This window comes from Gallinula chloropus (assembly GCF_964237585.1).
Source record: "Gallinula chloropus genome assembly, chromosome: 13".
Lineage (NCBI taxonomy): Eukaryota > Metazoa > Chordata > Aves > Gruiformes > Rallidae > Gallinula > Gallinula chloropus.
This window is the reverse complement of record NC_140098.1, coordinates 2,951,925-2,970,190: the sequence shown is the minus strand read 5'-3', so window position 1 is coordinate 2,970,190 and position 18,266 is coordinate 2,951,925. Positions and strand designations below refer to the sequence as shown.

The window sequence follows — 18,266 nt, the reverse complement described above, 5'->3', positions numbered from 1 at the left end:
TACCAAATTTAAATAATCAAGTCAACTAAACTAATATATACAACTCCAGCACAGATTTTGAAAAATTGAGTATCTGTGTGGTAGGGCTCTGTTCCTGTTGAAGGCAATGTGGATCTGCACTTCCAGAAGCCAGAGACAGGCCATTGTCCTAAGAGACCCGTTTTTACAAAATGCATTTGTCTGGGTAACTTCCTGCATGGAAAGTTTCATTCTGTTCATTCTGTGGCTCTTCATCAGGCGGGAAACTAAACACATGTTCACCAGGGACATCGTAGTTGCAGCTCCCAGACCTTACTTAGAGTTGTGGTTCTCTTCTGCTGACAAATGTGTGGGTGTGTAGCATTCTGGTTTGGAAGTCTACAGTATCTTCCTAGGTGGAAAATACCTGTTTTACAGTACCTGCTTAGAAAAAAATCAAAACAGTTTCACAGTAATGAGGCCCTTCATTTGTTTGTCCCTGAAAAAATACAACTGCTTTAATAACATTGAATAAAACCCCTATTCAACCTCTTTAGAAATCTAGAGACACCTGTGTTGCCATCTAGAGAGATTTACAATATTGGAGTCTTAACATTCCCTCCATCTCCACACTTCCTGCCCTGCAGGACACGATCCCTTGAGTAATGATGAGATCCTGTTTACAGAAAGAAAAAACAGGGTTGCTGCTAGCTAGAGCAAATTCTAGCATGCCAGAAAGGTGCCTGAAATCATCATCAGGCTGTTAAAAATGACAGATGAAACCAGATTGTGCATCTAAAAATCCTGTCTAATTTTATCTTTAGTAACTCAGATATGTAGTAGAAGACTGTAAAGCAAGAATAATTAATAGATTGGAAAGAAGGAAAAATCATGCCGCCTCTTGAAAGTGATGGAATAATTTCTAATATTAAGTGATAGACCATATGTTCCTCCTCTTCTCTGCTGGGTAAGCATAAGTGTGGAATATCAATAAAGATGTTACAAGAGGGCCAGGCAGACCATCCGTCTGCAAATACAGAAGGTTATTCAAAACATTGGTTCCCAATGTCACCAAACATCTCTCTCCCAGCCGACCCTGGAAGAGAGGTGACCCTGAATGCATGTTGATGAAAACAGTACAGGACAAGAGGAGGACTGAAGGAGAAATTGGGGACAAAACTGATCTTTAAGGAGGAGTCTCTATCAGGACAGGAAAATGAGTTGTGTCCTTAGAAGACTTTAGCAGGTCCTTGAGCAGCAGTTTTGGGGAAAGAACTGAATGTTAACAAAGGTAGCAGTACTAGGGGAAGTCAGTATACATGATCTGTGTGTGTTTCCTTTTAACCCTACTGCTGTCAGGTTGTTTTTAAATGTCTGTTTGAAATCCTAGTACAGCTTGGGTGAAGGGCTGTGAGTTCTTCTCTGGCCATTGGCAGGTTCTTGGTGTCTATCTGTAGTGGGAGGGAGAAAATTCATGGCTAATTTGAACTTAATACACAAAATCTTCACTTGGTTCTGATCCATACAGCTCAGCTAACATTTTAAACCTGGGTCCCCAGTCATTTAGAAAGTCATAATCAATATCTGAGTCTGAAGAGCCAGATCCCAGAGAACTGAGAGATTCTGCAATGGACTCAGCACCTTCGTAGCCGTAAATGTGAAGTGTGTCATATGGCAGCAAATCCCTGTCATTGTCAGCTTCGTCCTTCTTCACCTCAATCATCATTTCCATTTCTCCAGCACCAGAAGTTACATTTCCAGGAGGCTTTTGGACTTGTGCATAGGGAGAGGGAACTACTTCTGGCTTTACACCATTCTTGCGGACAGAGTTGAGTACGGATACATCGTAGCTGGTGGTATCCATTTCACCACCACCTTCTTCATCGTAAGTGACAAGCTGCTCATGAATCTCTGCCACGTTCCTCCCAAGGCCACTCAGATCCTTCTTGTGTCTCTTTCTTAGAAGAATGAGCAATGCAATTACTGCAAAGAAAACATAGATAAGCAGGTGTAAAGAAATAAGGGAGTAAACCCAATTGCATTTAAGATATGTAGCACTGTCTGAAGTCTGGGTTTTGTTTTGTTTTTCCTGAGAGAATTTTTAAAACATATTTATTTAAAAATAGTTTAAAATACTGTTTAACTGTAGGATTTGTATGTTGTCAAACCAGTTCAGTCTGTACAGGAATTGTACAACTGACTCTTGAGTTGGAACCACGAATACAAATACATAGTTTCACAATTTCTTTAAATTAAGTACTGCCTTGAACTGGTAAATCTTTATATGCTAGGCATCAAATGCTACTGATGTGGTAACTGCAAAGGAGGCCCCTACTCAAACAAGGAAAAAAAATACCCCTTCTCTGATAGATTCCAAATAGAGGGAATAGGTAGTGGTTTGTTACAGATTTATTTATGGCTGTATGTTCACTGTACTTTTTAAAGGGTTTCTAGACTACTTCAGCCTTTGGAGACAGGAGTCCTATTGCTACTGCCCCAGCACAAATATCCTGGTTTATAGCTGCACGTGAGCCTAGTAACAGTAAATCAAGTGTATTATACATACATGCAATTACCCTTTCCAGTGACTCAGCCCTTCCAATAGAAGGAGCAGCTTTCTAGTTAAAGCTATGCTAACCAGTCAAATAGCAAAAGCAAGTGAGATGAACCAAATAGTTACAGTATTTCGGCCTTTGTGACCATTTTATAGTCACAAAGCTTTTGTAGATCTCCGCTAAGGGAATAAACCAAACAAAACAATCCCCACATTTTAAGTCAGAGAATGTTACAAAAGCCAAATACTTACCAATGATTGTGAGGATGCAGATGAAAATTGCCACCAGTGCTTGTATGCTAACTCCAACTTGTTTAGCTCTTTCCTCACAAAAAGTGAAGTCACCTCTTTCATTACACTTGCAGACACTGATGACAAGTGTATTTGTGCTGCTGAGCTCAGGATCACCATTGTCTGAGATGATGACAGGCAGGTAGTGGATTTTGGCAAGTTCACGATTAAACTGTCCATATTTGACAGTGATATTAGCTGTGTTATCTGGAAGAAGTAATGACATCTAATTAAGTGATAATCTCTACCAGATTTTCTTTATAGATTATCAGTCAGTTGGTACATCTTCCCCTTAGACAGAGCCAGCCTTTAGGGAACCCAGTGAAACTTGGGTGGCAACAAAACCTGCTTTTTTTCCCCAGTAAGTTAAGCCTTTGAAAAGAAATTGTTGCTTAGCTCAGCTAGACTGATGATAGGGCCCTGCTACAGCTTTTCTCCCTGGTGTCCCAGTGTCTCTCTTTGGCTAGCTGAGAAAATGCATTACAAGGATACGCTACCGTAGTTCTCAACCAAGGAGAAGTTGCTATCTTCTGTGGCCAGGGAGTATTTGAAGAAACCTCTAGGTGATATTTCGTCCTTGTCAGTGGCTGAAATCCTGATGATTACCTACAAAGATGGAAGAGGTCATAATTTTCAGTATATTTTGCCTCCAGTGATAAAACTGCTTCCAGCATTTACGTTAGTCAGGCTGTGTATCCTGTATAACCCCGCAGTAAAGGGCAGCACAGAGATATCTTGGGATGCTCCTCTTCAAGTTCTTTCAAATCAAGTAATATCCTTTTAGGTCTTCAAAAAGAACAGTCTTGCCCCTTCATGAGCAGGTGGGAAACAAAAGAGGCACTCCTGTATAATTTAAACATTAAAAAAGTCTTCTGGTCAAAGATATATGGCTCATTTAAATACCTTTGATGGCTGTCTTCAGCTTACAAGTGTGTCTCTCATTCATTGACTGGCATTGAGACTGCCACTCCTGACTGACATACTTGTTTTTGAAAACAGATTATATTGAAAACAGGTAGATTATATGCATAAAAATATTTTAAAAGTAATTATGTCTAAAGGGTATTTTAAAAACTAAATTAAAGGTGAGATAATACCTCTTGTGTTGTAACAGATTCCTTCAGAGAGTCCAGTCTGTGACAAAGTCTTAAACATTGCATCTGTGGGCTAAATGTTGTGTTTGAGGCCAAACATCTAAAACCAGAAGTACTGACACTATTTGTGCATACAGGTACTTGCTCTCTGAGGAGTATCACAATAATATTATATGGAGCAATGTTTCTCCTAGTGTTTGGAAATGGTTTCATTCTCACTGTCACGTATGAACGTTTGCATGATAAAACTGAATTGCTGAGGCTTGATTGCAAGCCTTGACTGTACTTCACAGTTCAGTTGCCAAAACCAGGACATGCACATACAAACTGAAAAGCCTGAAGGGAGAGAAACTGTGTAGCTCGTGTATAAGCAGATAAAAGTCAATATTCCAACAGTGTAAACTCCTGAAGAGAAATTTCTGACCTCTGACATTTTTGGAAATGATCAGATGCTTGGGTATGAAAGCTTAGACTAGCTTTTATTAAAAGACATCTTTTGATTGAGCTGGCAAGTAGATAATTCACATTTCGGGGAAAAATTCTCCCAGTCTCACCTTCCCTGGTGCAGCATTTTCACATACTCTGGGTTCTTCAGGATAAACAAGTTCTGGAGCATTATCATTCTCATCAGTAACTATTACATGAACTTGGGCATGTGATTCTCTGTCAGAAAGATGTCCTGAAATGACAACAACAGTACTACAGGTCTTTCAGATGTCTGGAATCCCAGTGCTGTCTACGCCCCTCTTTCCACTGTTTGTGTCCACCTCTGTGCCTCCTGCATGATGAATACAGAGAGTTTCTAGCTCCATCATTACTTTAAACGTTTCTTTGACAGATTGGGCTAGATCATCAAGGAGCTATAGGAATAAAATGGCAATTGCTTATGGCTTCCTCATTCTTCACACTGCATTGCTGTGGGATCCAGTATCGTTTTCTGGCACTAAGGCAACAGGCACGGAATAGGCCATGTCTATATTATTAAATATCTTTCACCCTCCAGAAAAGGCTTGCCTCTCCCAAACTGACTTGGGACTGGCCCCTGGACCCACCCTGCTTCCCAAACCCAAGTGAAGTTATGCAGGGATGCCTGTGCTGTCGTGCTCCCTGGCAGTAGTATAGGTGGGGGATTTTGTAACTGTGTGTGAGTGGGTAGAGCTGGCTGGGATGTTTCTGCTCTAACCACAGGCTTATCCCTGTTTCCCAAGCTGCTTCCTCTCCTCATGTCCTTTTTATTCCCAGTAACAAATGGAATGCATTTTCATAATAGCTAGGGGCCAAACCTTAAAAATGTGTGTGACCTGTTGGTGGATACTCATTTGATTTGGAGGATTATTGTGCAAACCCTACAAGCATCCCTTTCATTAGTAGCTTAGTAGAAACAGGCTGTTGGGTTGTGGCTTTTCTTTCTGATAAGCTACAGTCCTGCTAATAAAGTTGTGCACTGATTTCTTTCAAACAGGGAAGAGGAAAGCACTTACCATCTTCAAGGACTTCCTGAGCTGCTACTGTGATATTGTATGAGGAACTGAATTCTCTGTCCAGGGGCTTGGGAAGTTGAATAATTCCAGTATCAGAAACCCTAATATAGTCTCCATTAGGACTTGCTCTACGTCGAATAAACCTGGTTTTTGTTTGAAAAGAGATATGTCAGTGCAAAGGTGATAATACTGTTTCACTCAGGTTCTGCCTAGTGGAAGGTCAGAGAGTTCTTGTGTGACAAATTATATGAATATCTTGACCAGTTGCTCTCAGAATATTTCCCTAAGATTATGCAAGCTGTGAGGATGAAATCTATCCATCAGAGAAGTTTCCAGATTATTGTGTGTTTCTGTTTCAAAATCTCTTTTCAAAGCACATGTTTGAGAGAGTTATTAGAATAAACCACATTATAGACATGTAAAGATACCCAGGATTATGCATTTTCCTGTAAATGCACAAATGTTTCAGCAATGAGTTTATGTGGTAATTACATGAGTACAAGTAATTTACGTTCGTATTTGGTGGTTGCCACATACAACCACGGCTGCAGTGCCTGAAAAGTCAGATTGGATTTTTTTTTGGCATGCAGATTCTGAAAAATGGCCCAGAGTCTCAGTTTGTGTCACATTCTTGGAGTCATGAATGAATTCTCCACTGGCAAATAGAATTGGTACAGCTGCTGTTGCATTACCTGATTTTCCGTTTAGCTGCGTCAGGGTCATGTGCCCACACCGAACCGAGGATTCTTACTTCTGCATCGTTTTCTCTTACTTTAAATTCATATGGTAATTTAGTGAAGACAGGAGGCTCATCAACATCAGTGACTTCGATGGTGACTGTTGAAATGCTCCTAGAGCCACCAGTTTTAAAATAGCGAAGATCAACTGTGGGATCTGTAGCTTCAATGTCAAACCTGTATTCTGCTACTTTTTCAAAATCCAGGGGCTAGAAAAAAGACAAACAGATATTCTGTCTTTGGAGATGTCTGAGTAAACTTTGCAGTAGCTATCTATGCAAATTTAAGCTCTATGCTCTAATTAATGTTTGAAATATCACCAAACTGCATCTTGGCTGGGCTCCTGGGAGAGCCTTTCCAAACTCTCTCGTGGAGTGGCTGGAGCAACCTCTGGTTTTGAACTGATTCGTCCAGGATTCTAAGTTCAGCAAGTATTTCTTGATTTAAATAAGATTCTGTTTAGAATCCTGTAGCTACCAAAAAATTGTTTAGCTCCATTTCCTCAAAAGTAAGGGCCTGGATTCTCCAGGTTTTGGCTAGGCTGTGTGTTTGGCAGTCATTAATGGCAGACTTCATAGCTGCACTGACTGATAGATAGCCAGGGCATCTAGTGATGAATGACTTCTGCTTCCTTGGTTTTCCAATCAACTGAGATTATAAAAGGAATTACAGTTGAGGGAAGGCCAGGAGCTGTCACTCCAGGCTATCACTCATTTCAAAGTTTGGGTTCATTTGCACTTAATATCACCTGATATTAAGAAAGCACTGTGAAATGCGTGCTAGTTAATTAATTGTGATGGCTCTTGTTTTCTTGAGTAGACATTGCAAAGGGAAGTGACGGTGCTTGTCTAGCAGCTGATACGACAAGTGCATGGCCAAAAGCATGCAACAAAACAGAGGGGTGTTAAAAGATGAGCTGATTCCAAATCACCCAGCTTGTGTAGGTGTGGGTTCTCTTATTGCTCCTCCTCTGGGTAGATGTTTCAAGGAATGCATTCCTCAGGTCCTGGGAAGACCAGGGGAAGGACTGTGTGTGGTGAAGGGAAGCCACTTACATTTAGTGTGACCACAGCTGAAAACATCACTGCCTGTCTTGGAATACTTGGTACTTTGTTTCCTTAAAGTTTTCTCCTCTTCTTAATGACATTTCTAGTCTTAACAGTTACAGAGAGACATTTGGAAGTGAAAAACACATTCCTGTCAATCTGAGGATTACAGGAGGTGATTTATAGTCCTCTCATCTTTTTTTTTCTTCTTTTTTTTCCCTATTTTTTTTTTTTACTGTAAGTCAATGCAATCAATGAAGTCTTGGCTTGGCAGTACTCTGCATAACACAGGCATGTACCTTGGTACAAATCAAATAGGTCTGAGAATGAAGAAACAAAGTGCAAACCATAATAAAGTCTTTGAAGAGTCTGGGCCCTCTTAAAATGATAGAAGGAATTGGTGGGGAAGCTCTTAAAACCCCCTTAGGATGTAAGGGAGCTGTGGCTCGGATTGGAGCGAGTGCCAAACATTAAAGAACACTTCCAGAAGAGTGGTTGGGTGGACTTGTTCACATTTTCTACTTGAGTTTCACTTGGGCTGGAAGGGAGAGATTCTTTGACATGGTCAGACACCGACTCTTTGAAGTGAGTATCTGAAGGTTGAGAGGAGCCCAAAGTGCATAACCTGAATAGCTGACACAGTCCCCATTGCACTCACTGTAATTACAGACTTTCCTGGGACTGGCAGTTGAAATGGGCTGGAAAATCACCAGCTTTCCTTCTCTCAGAGCTGATAGAACAGGACTTCTATGATGAATTTATTTCGTGCTGACTGCCACACATCTCCATTTTTTCCTGCTGCTAGTCCCAAACTGACTCAAACACTCTGACTGCATGTGGAAAACCACAATAATAATCTTCATCTTTGTTACTGGGAAAAAGTACCTTTTTTGGCCTAATTATTCCTTCATTAGTGAATGGATTTGCTACAATTTCAAAGGTGTCCCTGTAATCTCCTCTGACAAAACTGTATTTTGTATTTCTATGTTGTGGTTCATCAATATCTTCTACTTTGACTCTGCCAACTTCTCCTCCTACTGAAATGTTTTCAGGAACTTTGAAGTGAAACGATGCTGAAAAAAAGAAACAAAAAAAGACATAAAGAATGTGTACATGGAAGTTAGAAGTTATTTCAAAAGTGTTATTAGTTTATAGATGTACAGAAAAATAGTTGATCGAGAATTCAGCATTGTATCTCTACAGACAGCATTTTGATGTATTTTTTATGAGTATAATTAATTATCAAAATTGTCAAGATCTTGTACAAAGTGGTGAAATTAATGCTGGTTTTATTCTGTCCTCTAGATGTGTGTCACCCAGGAAAGGTGGCTAGGGCAGAAGTAGAGAAGACCTTCTGGACATGTAAGAATCTTTTGTCTACTTTTAAGAGAAGCTGAATGGTGATGATGTCTGACATAAATTCATTAAAGTTGTGGCAGTGCTTGGTTCCCAAATGATGCAGTGCTGGCGTGGTACTTACGGTGTTTGAATACTGGGAAGTTGTCATTGATGTCGGTTAAAGTGATAATGACTGTAGCTGTGCTCGATTCCCCAGAAAACCCTGGAGCATCTTTTGCTTTAACAATAATTTCGTATGTTGATTGATTCTCTCTGTCTAAATCAGCCCTTGTTGTGGAAATCACACCTTTGAAAAAAAGAACATGATTAGATTTTGCACCATGTCCAACATCTCTTAATTTTGACAGCAATTTTTTTTCTTATGCCACACATTCAGCTTTAAGTAGCATTTTTACAGTGGTATTTTTCTAAGGCTAGAAATGTTAGAATTCTTCTGTTGTGACAGAATATCTGGGAGATTTTGTACAATACATTCCTTTAAAATTATCTCTGCTGCTTAAAAGCAGTCTAATTACGTCTAAACTTGGTCACTACATCACAGCATCTAGAGAGTTTCTCTGAACACTTCTTTATCTGAGTTATTTGCTTCAGAGCACTACTATGATTACAAGAGGTACTGACATGATTTTTAAAACTGGTGAAATTTAAACAAGAAAGTTTAGGAAAGCGAAGTGTTGAGTTACTGATTATTGAATGCTGTTTCAGAATTTATATATTCCCTTTTCCTGTTTTCTTAGAGAAATGATATCTATGCTAACCTGAAAGTGTGAATTTGTATTAGCTCCTAGTCAGTCTCTTCATCAGAGGGAAAAAAAATGACCTTTTCTCATTTAGTTCACAACACTGCATACCCTGATTTTATTAGTTAATTTCCAGATGCAGACACAGTGGCATTGTGTGATTGGGAATGAGAAATCTGTCTAAATTATGGTTGAAATTATATCTTTGAATTATTATCCCCCCTTTCCAGAATAAAAAAAAAAAAGCTTAAAACTTAATTTTCTTCAAGGTGTAAGGTAAGGACAAAGTATAAGGACAAGTGTGCACCTGACTTACCAGAGTCATCAACTGTGAAGTATTCGTCTCCTTTAATGACTTGGTAGCTAACAGTGGCATGACCTGTAACTGTTGGGTCATCAGCATCTACAGCTGTCACTTTGGTGACCGAAGTTCCTAGAAAAGGATTTTCAAACAGCATTTTTAGTATAAATTCTGCTTTTTAAACAGCGATCTGAAGGGAAATTGGTGGTGGAAGAACATACCTACTGGTGACATTTCTGGGACAGATCCATTGAATACTCTTTGTACAAACACAGGGGCATTGTCATTAATATCATAAACCTTGATAATGAACTTTGATGGGGGTTCCAGTGACTGGTTGTTTCTTCTGTCAATGATGAGAGCTATCAGCTCATACTCTGCTTTCTTTTCTCTGTCTAGCCTCTCAAATGCATATACATCACCACTGGTTTCTTCCACTTGAAAAATGGTGTTGGCATATTCACCTTCAATAATATACTTAGCGTTGTTGTTCCTTACACTTGATGTGATCTAGAAGGAGAGTGTAATTCAAAGAGATAAAAACAGGCTTTGGCATCTGGATGCAACACAGTTTCTACCAGAAGATACACACAATCAGGACTTCAGACTCAGTTTGAAACCAGAACAGCCATCAGGACTTCAGATGGCAGCCGGAGCGTTACTGAACAAACAGCACCGCAGCAGCTACAACCATGCAGGGTTACAGGATGAAACTTGCTTGCTTTTATATCAAGAAGCATTTTTTTTTCCTTTAGATTGTATCTCCTATTTCCTAAATATATAAATTGTTCATGCAGTTAACACATACAAATCATTAACCTCATTATGTCTGAAATAACACACCACCACATTTGGTTTGAGCTACTCTTGTTTACAAGGACCCTTCTGAACTTAGCAGAGATTTTGCTTGGATTTGACAGAATTACAGAATTAAATCTATATTAACAGCTCCTGACATTATTCAGCATTAGTTGCTATTACTTAGCATTTAGTAGAATCCCTGCCATAGCTAACAGCTTTCTTGTGTTTAGTCACATGCAATTTTTTAGTCAGTCTTCAGGCTCATGCTATGACAGTTAAGATTAAATTTTCACCCCACAGATTTTAAAATTTAAGAGCATATGCAGTGTAAAAGGGATGGGGTGAAAGGAATGAACATTAATCAGCTTTAAAATGTAATTTAATCCAATCCCAAATAGTTTTGCACATTAATCTGCAGATAATCTAATGATTCTTCCTTTTCTGTACCTGCAGCCATGGAAGGACAATGATAGAAGGTTTGAACCATGATTTTCCTTGCACTATATCAGCATTCATATTTCAGCAAGCTGTTTATCAATAATTGCTGGGTTTGACCACGAATTTCTAGTCTTTTGTTACTGATGTTATCATAAATTGCAGCTGTTTGGTATTCAGGATTTGATTTATCCTGTAGTTGTCATTTACTGTTTAACATTCTTTTATTTCTGTTTTCTATTTTGAAATGTGTCATTAAAATTTTCTTCCCACATTCCACATACTTAATTTTGCTTCTGGCTGCTGGGGCTGCTGAAGAGTGGGTTACAACTCCAAAGATGTGACATGAGAAATGACCTCACCCGTGTCACAAAGACAGTATAGCCTGTGCCTTCTTTCTCCATTTTTATTTACTTATTCAGTGTAAAAGGTATAGACTTCTAAGATTGCATTTCCTAAAGCTGAGGATGAACATACAAAGGGAAGCATCCAAGGTCATGAAAGATAAAATCAAAATGTATCAGCATATTCCTGCAGCTGTCACTCAGTTCTGCCACGCTGCTGCTGTGGCCTTTTTTAAAGGGTTTATCAAGTGTTCAATCCTGCAAATGCAATGCACTGAGCAGAGCCATTGCAAAAGTAATCAGAAGCATTCCACTGTTGAAAGACCACAGAGCACAGTACAAAGTGAATTACTCTTATTTAGGACAGCTCCAGGAATAGAAGCGTTCTCCTCAATCTGCTACTGAATTGGTCTGAAATGAAACAGAGATACCCTGTGTTAGCTGAGAGTACCCTATGGCCTCTTTTCTCTCTCTCTCTGGTGCTTTCTGCCAGTGAGCAGCACTGATCCAGAAAGGTCTGTTTCACTTTGCTGAGACAGCCCTGACAGATGCTGATTGTTGTACATGGGAGGAAAACGTACAACTGCATTTATCTGAAAAGTGTCAGAGTAGTTCAATTTGAAAGACTAGATTGGAAGAACTTTGTCTGGGTGATATGCAGCTAATCATTGGATTTTATGAGCGCTGCCCTGAGGAAAATGAGTTTGCAGGCAGGTCAATGCTTGTTATTATTTTTAAAAATTATTTTCTTTTACTTTGTGAAACAATTTCTTTGATTGTGTAACTGTGTTCCTAAAGGTGTAACTTCTGTATCCAAGCTGAGAGATGTAAACTGTATGGTTTTTTAATGCATACATTTTTATTGGCTGATCTTTTAGGTTTGTGAAGAAATCTTGAACTGCCAGAAAAATATTGAGAGACATGAGCTGCCAGACTTCCTTTCTAACTGTGCACCTGCATGCAGTGCAACTGTTTCCACGCTGCGGATGCTCCCTACTTGCCATTCTCTAAAATTTATTTGTGTTCTTCAAAGAATTAGAATCCCTTTGACATTATTCCTGATTTACTCTGTGTCCACATTCTTATGGTTTTAACAGCTTAGCATGTTGGTTTTAAGTCCCATTTCTGTTTCCTTTTCTTCTTCCATTCTGCCTAGACTGCAAGCAAGTAATACTTTTCAAGATCCTAATTTGCTCCCTGCATTTCTAATTATTTGTTGCTAACAGATTGCTGTTTACCTTGCCAACATGGTGTGGTAATGGTGTATCAATCTCCTCTTTGATATGCATTTGGTTCCATATCCAGTCTCTCTTCTGTCGTTTGTGACTGGCATTGTTTGAAGAAAAGTTTTGGTTTGTTTTCTGACTTTCTTTGTCAGCAAGTGCTGGGGCCAAGAGCAATGAGAAGAGTAGAATAATGCGGTTCATCTTCTTCTGTAGCCTAGAAGGTAATATAAAATATAAAAATTATATTAATAACAGGATCTGATTAATCAGAGCACACAAAGAAGTGCAAATGGACTTTCCTTCTGTAGGAAAGTTTGATTACTTTCTGTATTTCTTTTCATCTGCCTTAGCATCAAAATTTGAACTGTCAGGCTTCCTCCCTTCCATGAAACAGTTTCCACTAGATGACAGCTGTGAAAAGCAACAAATATATTTTAATGACATAAAAAATGTGCAAGCTTTGAAAGCTTGCCTAGAAGCCAGCATCCACTTGAGCTTCCATGGCCAGTCTGCAGAGATCCAGAACTGGAGACCCCCCGTTGTGCGTTACAGGACGTGTAGTCGGGCCGCCGAGCGTCGCAGAGCGCAGCTCGTTGAGAGGGCAGCTGTGGGAGGCAGCACCACGGCTGAGCCAGATCAAAGCGTCTGTTAACCCGACTCGAAATGAAGTGTTCCAGCTTGACAAACCCAAGCGCAGTGTTCTGACTCGCCCTGACACAAAATATGCTGTAGTCAATATCTTCATATGGAAAATATTGATTTAGAATAAAATCCGGGGGTTGGTGGAAAAAATTATTCGTGTGAAATTTTCAATCAATTCCAAGTACAATGTAGCAAATTACCTTGCTCAGAGAGCTCATTTATTGATTCAATTGTCTTTTGAAACATTTGAAGACATGTGTAAAGTTCCTTTATCCTCTATTCTCAGCTTTTACCAGCTACAAAACGATAATTTGTGAAATTATTCTCAGGTGAAATTATGGTTTTTTGCATCACCTTAATATTGGCAAACTTTAGGCCTGACTTTCATATCAGGTCGAGAAGTTATTTTAATGTAGTAAAGCTGATTAATTTTCTAATTTAATTTCCCGTTCCCAATATAAGGAACTATCAGGGAACTTTAACACTCAAATAATCAGGCTTTAAATTACACATAAGTGACTTTTCATTAGCTTTTAGGAGCTGTCAGCATGCATATCAAAAATAAAACCGTTAATTGTGATAGAGAAGTTGACATCACACAGGGTGCTAGATGGGAGATGAAATGAATGTTTTTGGCAGGAAGGTGCTGAGACGTTTCCAAAATTACTCTTTGGTAACTAGGCAATCAGAGTTATCCCATGGTGCAGAATCATTGTCAGTGAAAAGATTTTATTTACCATCAAATTTTGCTTTCCTATACTTCTCTCTCTTCCACGTTGTTGTACATAAGCTGAGGAACATTCCTTTTTCTTTGTGTAGGAAATGGCCAAATAAAGTGGCTTTGAAGTCCCTTTTTAGTAGCTAAGCTGCATTTCATACAGTTTCATGGATTCATATTAAAACTTTGTGATTTAACTATTCTTTTGTATTCTATGCACTTGATTTGGCTCTCAATATTTTTAGAAAAACAATTAAGATTTAGTTGGTTTGCTTTGTTTTACTTGTGTACTAGAACGTTCTGCAACTGGAATCTGGAAACGGTTCTGTTGTGATCACGTCAGTCTGTCTTTGTGTCATAAAATTACAAACCTTTATAACCAAAGGGAACCTGTAGGTTTATGTCAGCTAATACAGACTGTAGCTTTAAAAAGTATTTTTTTCTTGTTGCTGTAGTAGAGTGGAGATCTCCTGTACTGCTGTAGTGCAGGTTAGTTGGGAAAACTGAGGACAGTACTGCCCACTTCAGCTGCTGTCTGTTTCACTGGAAGTGATACATACATAAATGCAGAAAGCATTTTTAACTTAGTCAAATCTTCACTGAAGCATACTGATCATAGTATAAATCTACTTTGTAAAGACAAATTTTGTGTTTTCTCAGTAATATTTTCCTAATATTTCCCCTTGTATTTATTGATGCTTAATTCAGAGGCTGCCATGCGCTCTGTCATACTCCTCAGGGTACTTCTCTCCCTGTTGCTGAGTGGTTACTAGTAGCAGTAGTTGCTTTGGTATCCTCATACAAGGCACTGCTTGTCAGAAACTGAAGGCTGTGAAAAGAAGCGTCTGGTTATCTGTGTAGGAGCTCTGGGACTGGCATTATCCTCATTTTCCCTGAGGAAAATGCAGTAAATGCAGACTCTCCTTTGAAGCAATAGCCCAGGTGTTTCTCAGTTCAGGCCTTCTTTGAAAGCTTGTCCATTAGCACAGAAGGTGCTAGACTGATCTAACTCCTCATTAATGGAATCCTGTTAATACTTGTCCAGCCTCCTTGGTAAGGGAGTGGTTCCTTTCTGGGCAATTTGGTGGAGTTTGGTCTACCCTCAGGTATGCATGAGGTCAAAGACAGAATTAGACAGAGCAGCATCTTGCAAAAAATGACTTCTGGTTTGTCTTTGGCATCTTTCAAAATTTCTCATTTTCTCATTTGGTAGAAGTAACACTGCACAGTCAAGCACTTTGTGTGCTGTCTTTTCTAGGGATATTTGGTGTACATTGCTCCATAGGACAGTCTGACTCTGAGGACACTTTCTCTCTGTACTGTGCAAGTTTTCCATTTGGCAGCTGGAAGTCACTGCTGTTGAATCCGTAGCTGAATTCCTCTCACTATTTAAGAATACCCTCCTTAGGCAGCACAGACAAACACTTCAGTGGCAGGACCCTGCCGAGCAGTAACTGGATAAGGGCACTGTCCTGGTGTTCCATGGATGTTAGCTCTTGACAAGCTGCACTAAATCCACTCTTTTTCTGGGCAGGGTAGTTTCCCTTTGCTGCAGATCTCATTAGAAATGCCAGAAGTAGTAGGAGAACAGAGATATCCCCCCCCATGCCTGAGCAAGGGAATGCATTCCCATGGAGATAGAAGCAAGAAGGTTTCAGAGGGATGACAGCTGGATGACACGTAGGGATTGACTCTTCGTTTCCTCTCATGTCTGCTGTGGCAGCCGGAACTGAGAACAGGAAGATGGACCTTTTCCAGTAGCGACCCACATGCTTCTGGAGAAGGGGACAGCACAGTGTGTGCTGAGACTGATCTGTCCCTGCCATGATGCCATGACATCCCATTGCTGGTCTACCTGACTGTGCAGTGTGCAGATACCTGTCTGTCTATAAACAATTAGACCAATAATTCAGGTTTTGTTCAATTTAAGCAGGGGCCATAAATGTTCTTTAAAGTTAGCAAGGGAATGGTTTATTCAAATAGCTGAGTTTCTTGCTTTGCTCTTAAATTTTCTTTCAGCAAATGATGGCTTTTCCTACCAACATTATTCATTTTATGTGCTGAATTATTTTAGCAAATAACTCTTGGTCTGCAGGGTACTACAGACAGTTAACTGAGAAATTCTGGTATTCAAAGTGATTGATAGCACAGATGACTCATATGGTGTAGTTTCTTCTCACAGATTGGGAGTAATTATTAAAAAAACGTCAGGTGGAGATACAGACAATACTGTACTAATTAAAAGTTTGTATTTTACAAGTTGTTTTGGTAAGTAATCAACTGTAGGGTTGATGAGCAGCTAATATAAATAAGGTCTTCATGCAATGAAAACACATTTGATGAAATATTCTTATAAACATTTGCGGGTTTTTTTCTTGGTTGATCCAATTAAAATCTTATGCTGATCTTTGAGAATTTTTGTTTTTCAGTATCTGAAAACCAGAAACAGTGCTAGAAATTGTGATAAGTAATGTCCTAAGAAAGAAATCTGCTTCAAAGGTCTAGTATACACTAGAAAAGAAAGACATTTTAAAATGATTGTGTGGTTATTTTTCACATAATTTGCATACCTGATTGTCAGAAAAACTGGAAAGAAAATTATTATTGATGATTATTTTTGCTTATGGTACCTTGGTTTGAATTGAAACAATGCAAATGAAAATTAAAATCCAATGCAAAGATGAGAGTTTCATCAAATCAGAAAATATTAACAAACTTACTAATACCAATACTGTAGGACATAACCTGTTCCATTTCTACAGTGCTGGAAATTTTGCTGTTTCTGAGTCAAACCTGCAGCCTTGTAAATTCAGGGAACACTGAACAGCTGAAACACTGCAGTCAGAGAGCTGGGAGAGCATGGAGCTTGAAGGGGAGCGTTTGCTCAGCCTGACCTGCCTGGGTGTGGGTGTGCGCCTTGGCCCTGCCGTGTCCTGGGGAGCGGGGTGCCAGGGTGGGTGCCTGCCCGTGGGGGCACGCTGCCTGGCCTGAAAGAGGAAGAAAACTAAGAAAACATTATTCACAGAAGGTTTTCTGGTGGGTTTTTTGTTTTGTTTTGTTTTCAGAAAGTTAACTTTGGATAGCTCTAGTTTAACTTAAGAGATATTTTCTGACTGTCTTTCCCATCCTGTCTGGTGCCTCCTCCCCAGTACACCTACGTAGCTCTTTGCAAAAAACCTGTGGAGTTTGCAGTGGATCAAACCCAACAATACAAAGTAGACAACAGTTCAGATTTGATTTTTTTTCCAGATGCAAAAAATTTACTTTGATGCACCATCTAAACACCTCCAAAGTTACTGTGCCCAATGGGCCATGATAGTTGTAAAGAAAGCAGAATCTGTCCCTTTGTCTAGTAACAATCCTCAACAACCCTGCCATACAGAATCTATTTTTAACATTCATTTCTCATGTATACGATGTTTAAAATGAAAGGTAAATATGTGAATGCAATGAGGATTAAGAAATAAAAAGGTGACCTACCAGCCATGGGTGGGGGAACAATTATCTTTTTCTGTGCAATGCCTGTAGTTTTGGTAAGCAGGCAAAAAGAGGAAAGTCCAGCAATACGTAATGCTGCCTTCAGGGACCTCTAACTGTGCAAACGTGAAGTGATAAAGCCTCCTCATTTCTCTGTGAAATGCACTGACTGCAGCCAGATGAAAAGCAATATCCCTTCAAAGGGTACATTTGAAGCACAGAGGACCTAAATGTGTTTGCCATCTTCTGAAAGTGGACCAGGGTCAGGAGTAACAAGAGTCTCAGATTTTGTTCTCATAGATTCATCTCATTATTAGCTATCATTGCTCTAGCCAGCTTCTAACAAGCCCAGAGAAACATGGCAGCAAAGTAAACACTTAGGTGTAATTTTTACCTTCACTCCAGTTTCTGCTTGGCATCCAAGTTGCCTCCTGCACTCCCTTGAGTTTGCAGTGTAAGAAGAGTTGAGGGCACGTAGCGAGTGGGTGCAGTGAGAACAGGAACTAGTGAAGGTCTTCAAACTCTAGTAACACCACATAAAAACCTAAGTAAATTGTGCAACTTTTAATAATTGAGCAATCATTTTTCTTGGTTAATTTTCAGATACATTTGTTTTGGGTGGTTATTCAGTGTTTCTTATTTCTTATTAAAACTGTCTTGTCACGGGTCCTCACAGGGTACAGTGATTCACTTCAAAACAGGCCTTTCCTGGGAACACTCTGCTGCTCTGTCGTTTCCAGGTTATTGAGCTGATTTAAATGGGCCCAGTGCCTGAATACCTGGTATTATATTTTTGATTGTCCTTACGTCGATTTTATGCATCTGAGAAGTGGTTTCCACTGATGACTAAACAGTCTGGAGTGCAAATGCTGACCTGAAAACTGATTATAAAATAACTTTTTGTATGCATGATAGTACCTTTGAGTAAATAGCCACTTTGATGACTAAACAATCTGGAGTGCAAATGCCTGCCTGCAAACTGATTATAGAATGACATTTGATACTTGTGATAGTACCTTTGAATGAATAGCCACTTAAGCAATATCTTAACTAAACTTGCTG

The 18,266-nt window shown here is 39.4% G+C and overlaps 1 protein-coding gene across 1 annotated transcript; it reads right to left on the bottom strand.

Moving 5' to 3' along the window:
- Positions 1-1,447: 1,447 nt before the first annotated feature.
- CDH5 (cadherin 5) lies at positions 1,448-12,574 on the bottom strand (the record flags this gene model as incomplete). The annotated part of the gene is made up of 11 exons (XM_084269935.1): positions 12,380-12,574; positions 9,783-10,071; positions 9,577-9,693; positions 8,642-8,806; positions 8,047-8,234; positions 6,071-6,324; positions 5,379-5,521; positions 4,452-4,576; positions 3,301-3,409; positions 2,765-3,010; positions 1,448-1,941 (listed from the first exon to the last, which is right to left on the bottom strand). The coding sequence occupies exons 1-11, from the start codon at positions 12,566-12,568 to the stop codon at positions 1,448-1,450; spliced, it is 2,319 nt and encodes a 772-aa protein (XP_084126061.1). The 5' UTR covers positions 12,569-12,574.
- Between the last annotated feature and the right edge of the window lie 5,692 nt (positions 12,575-18,266).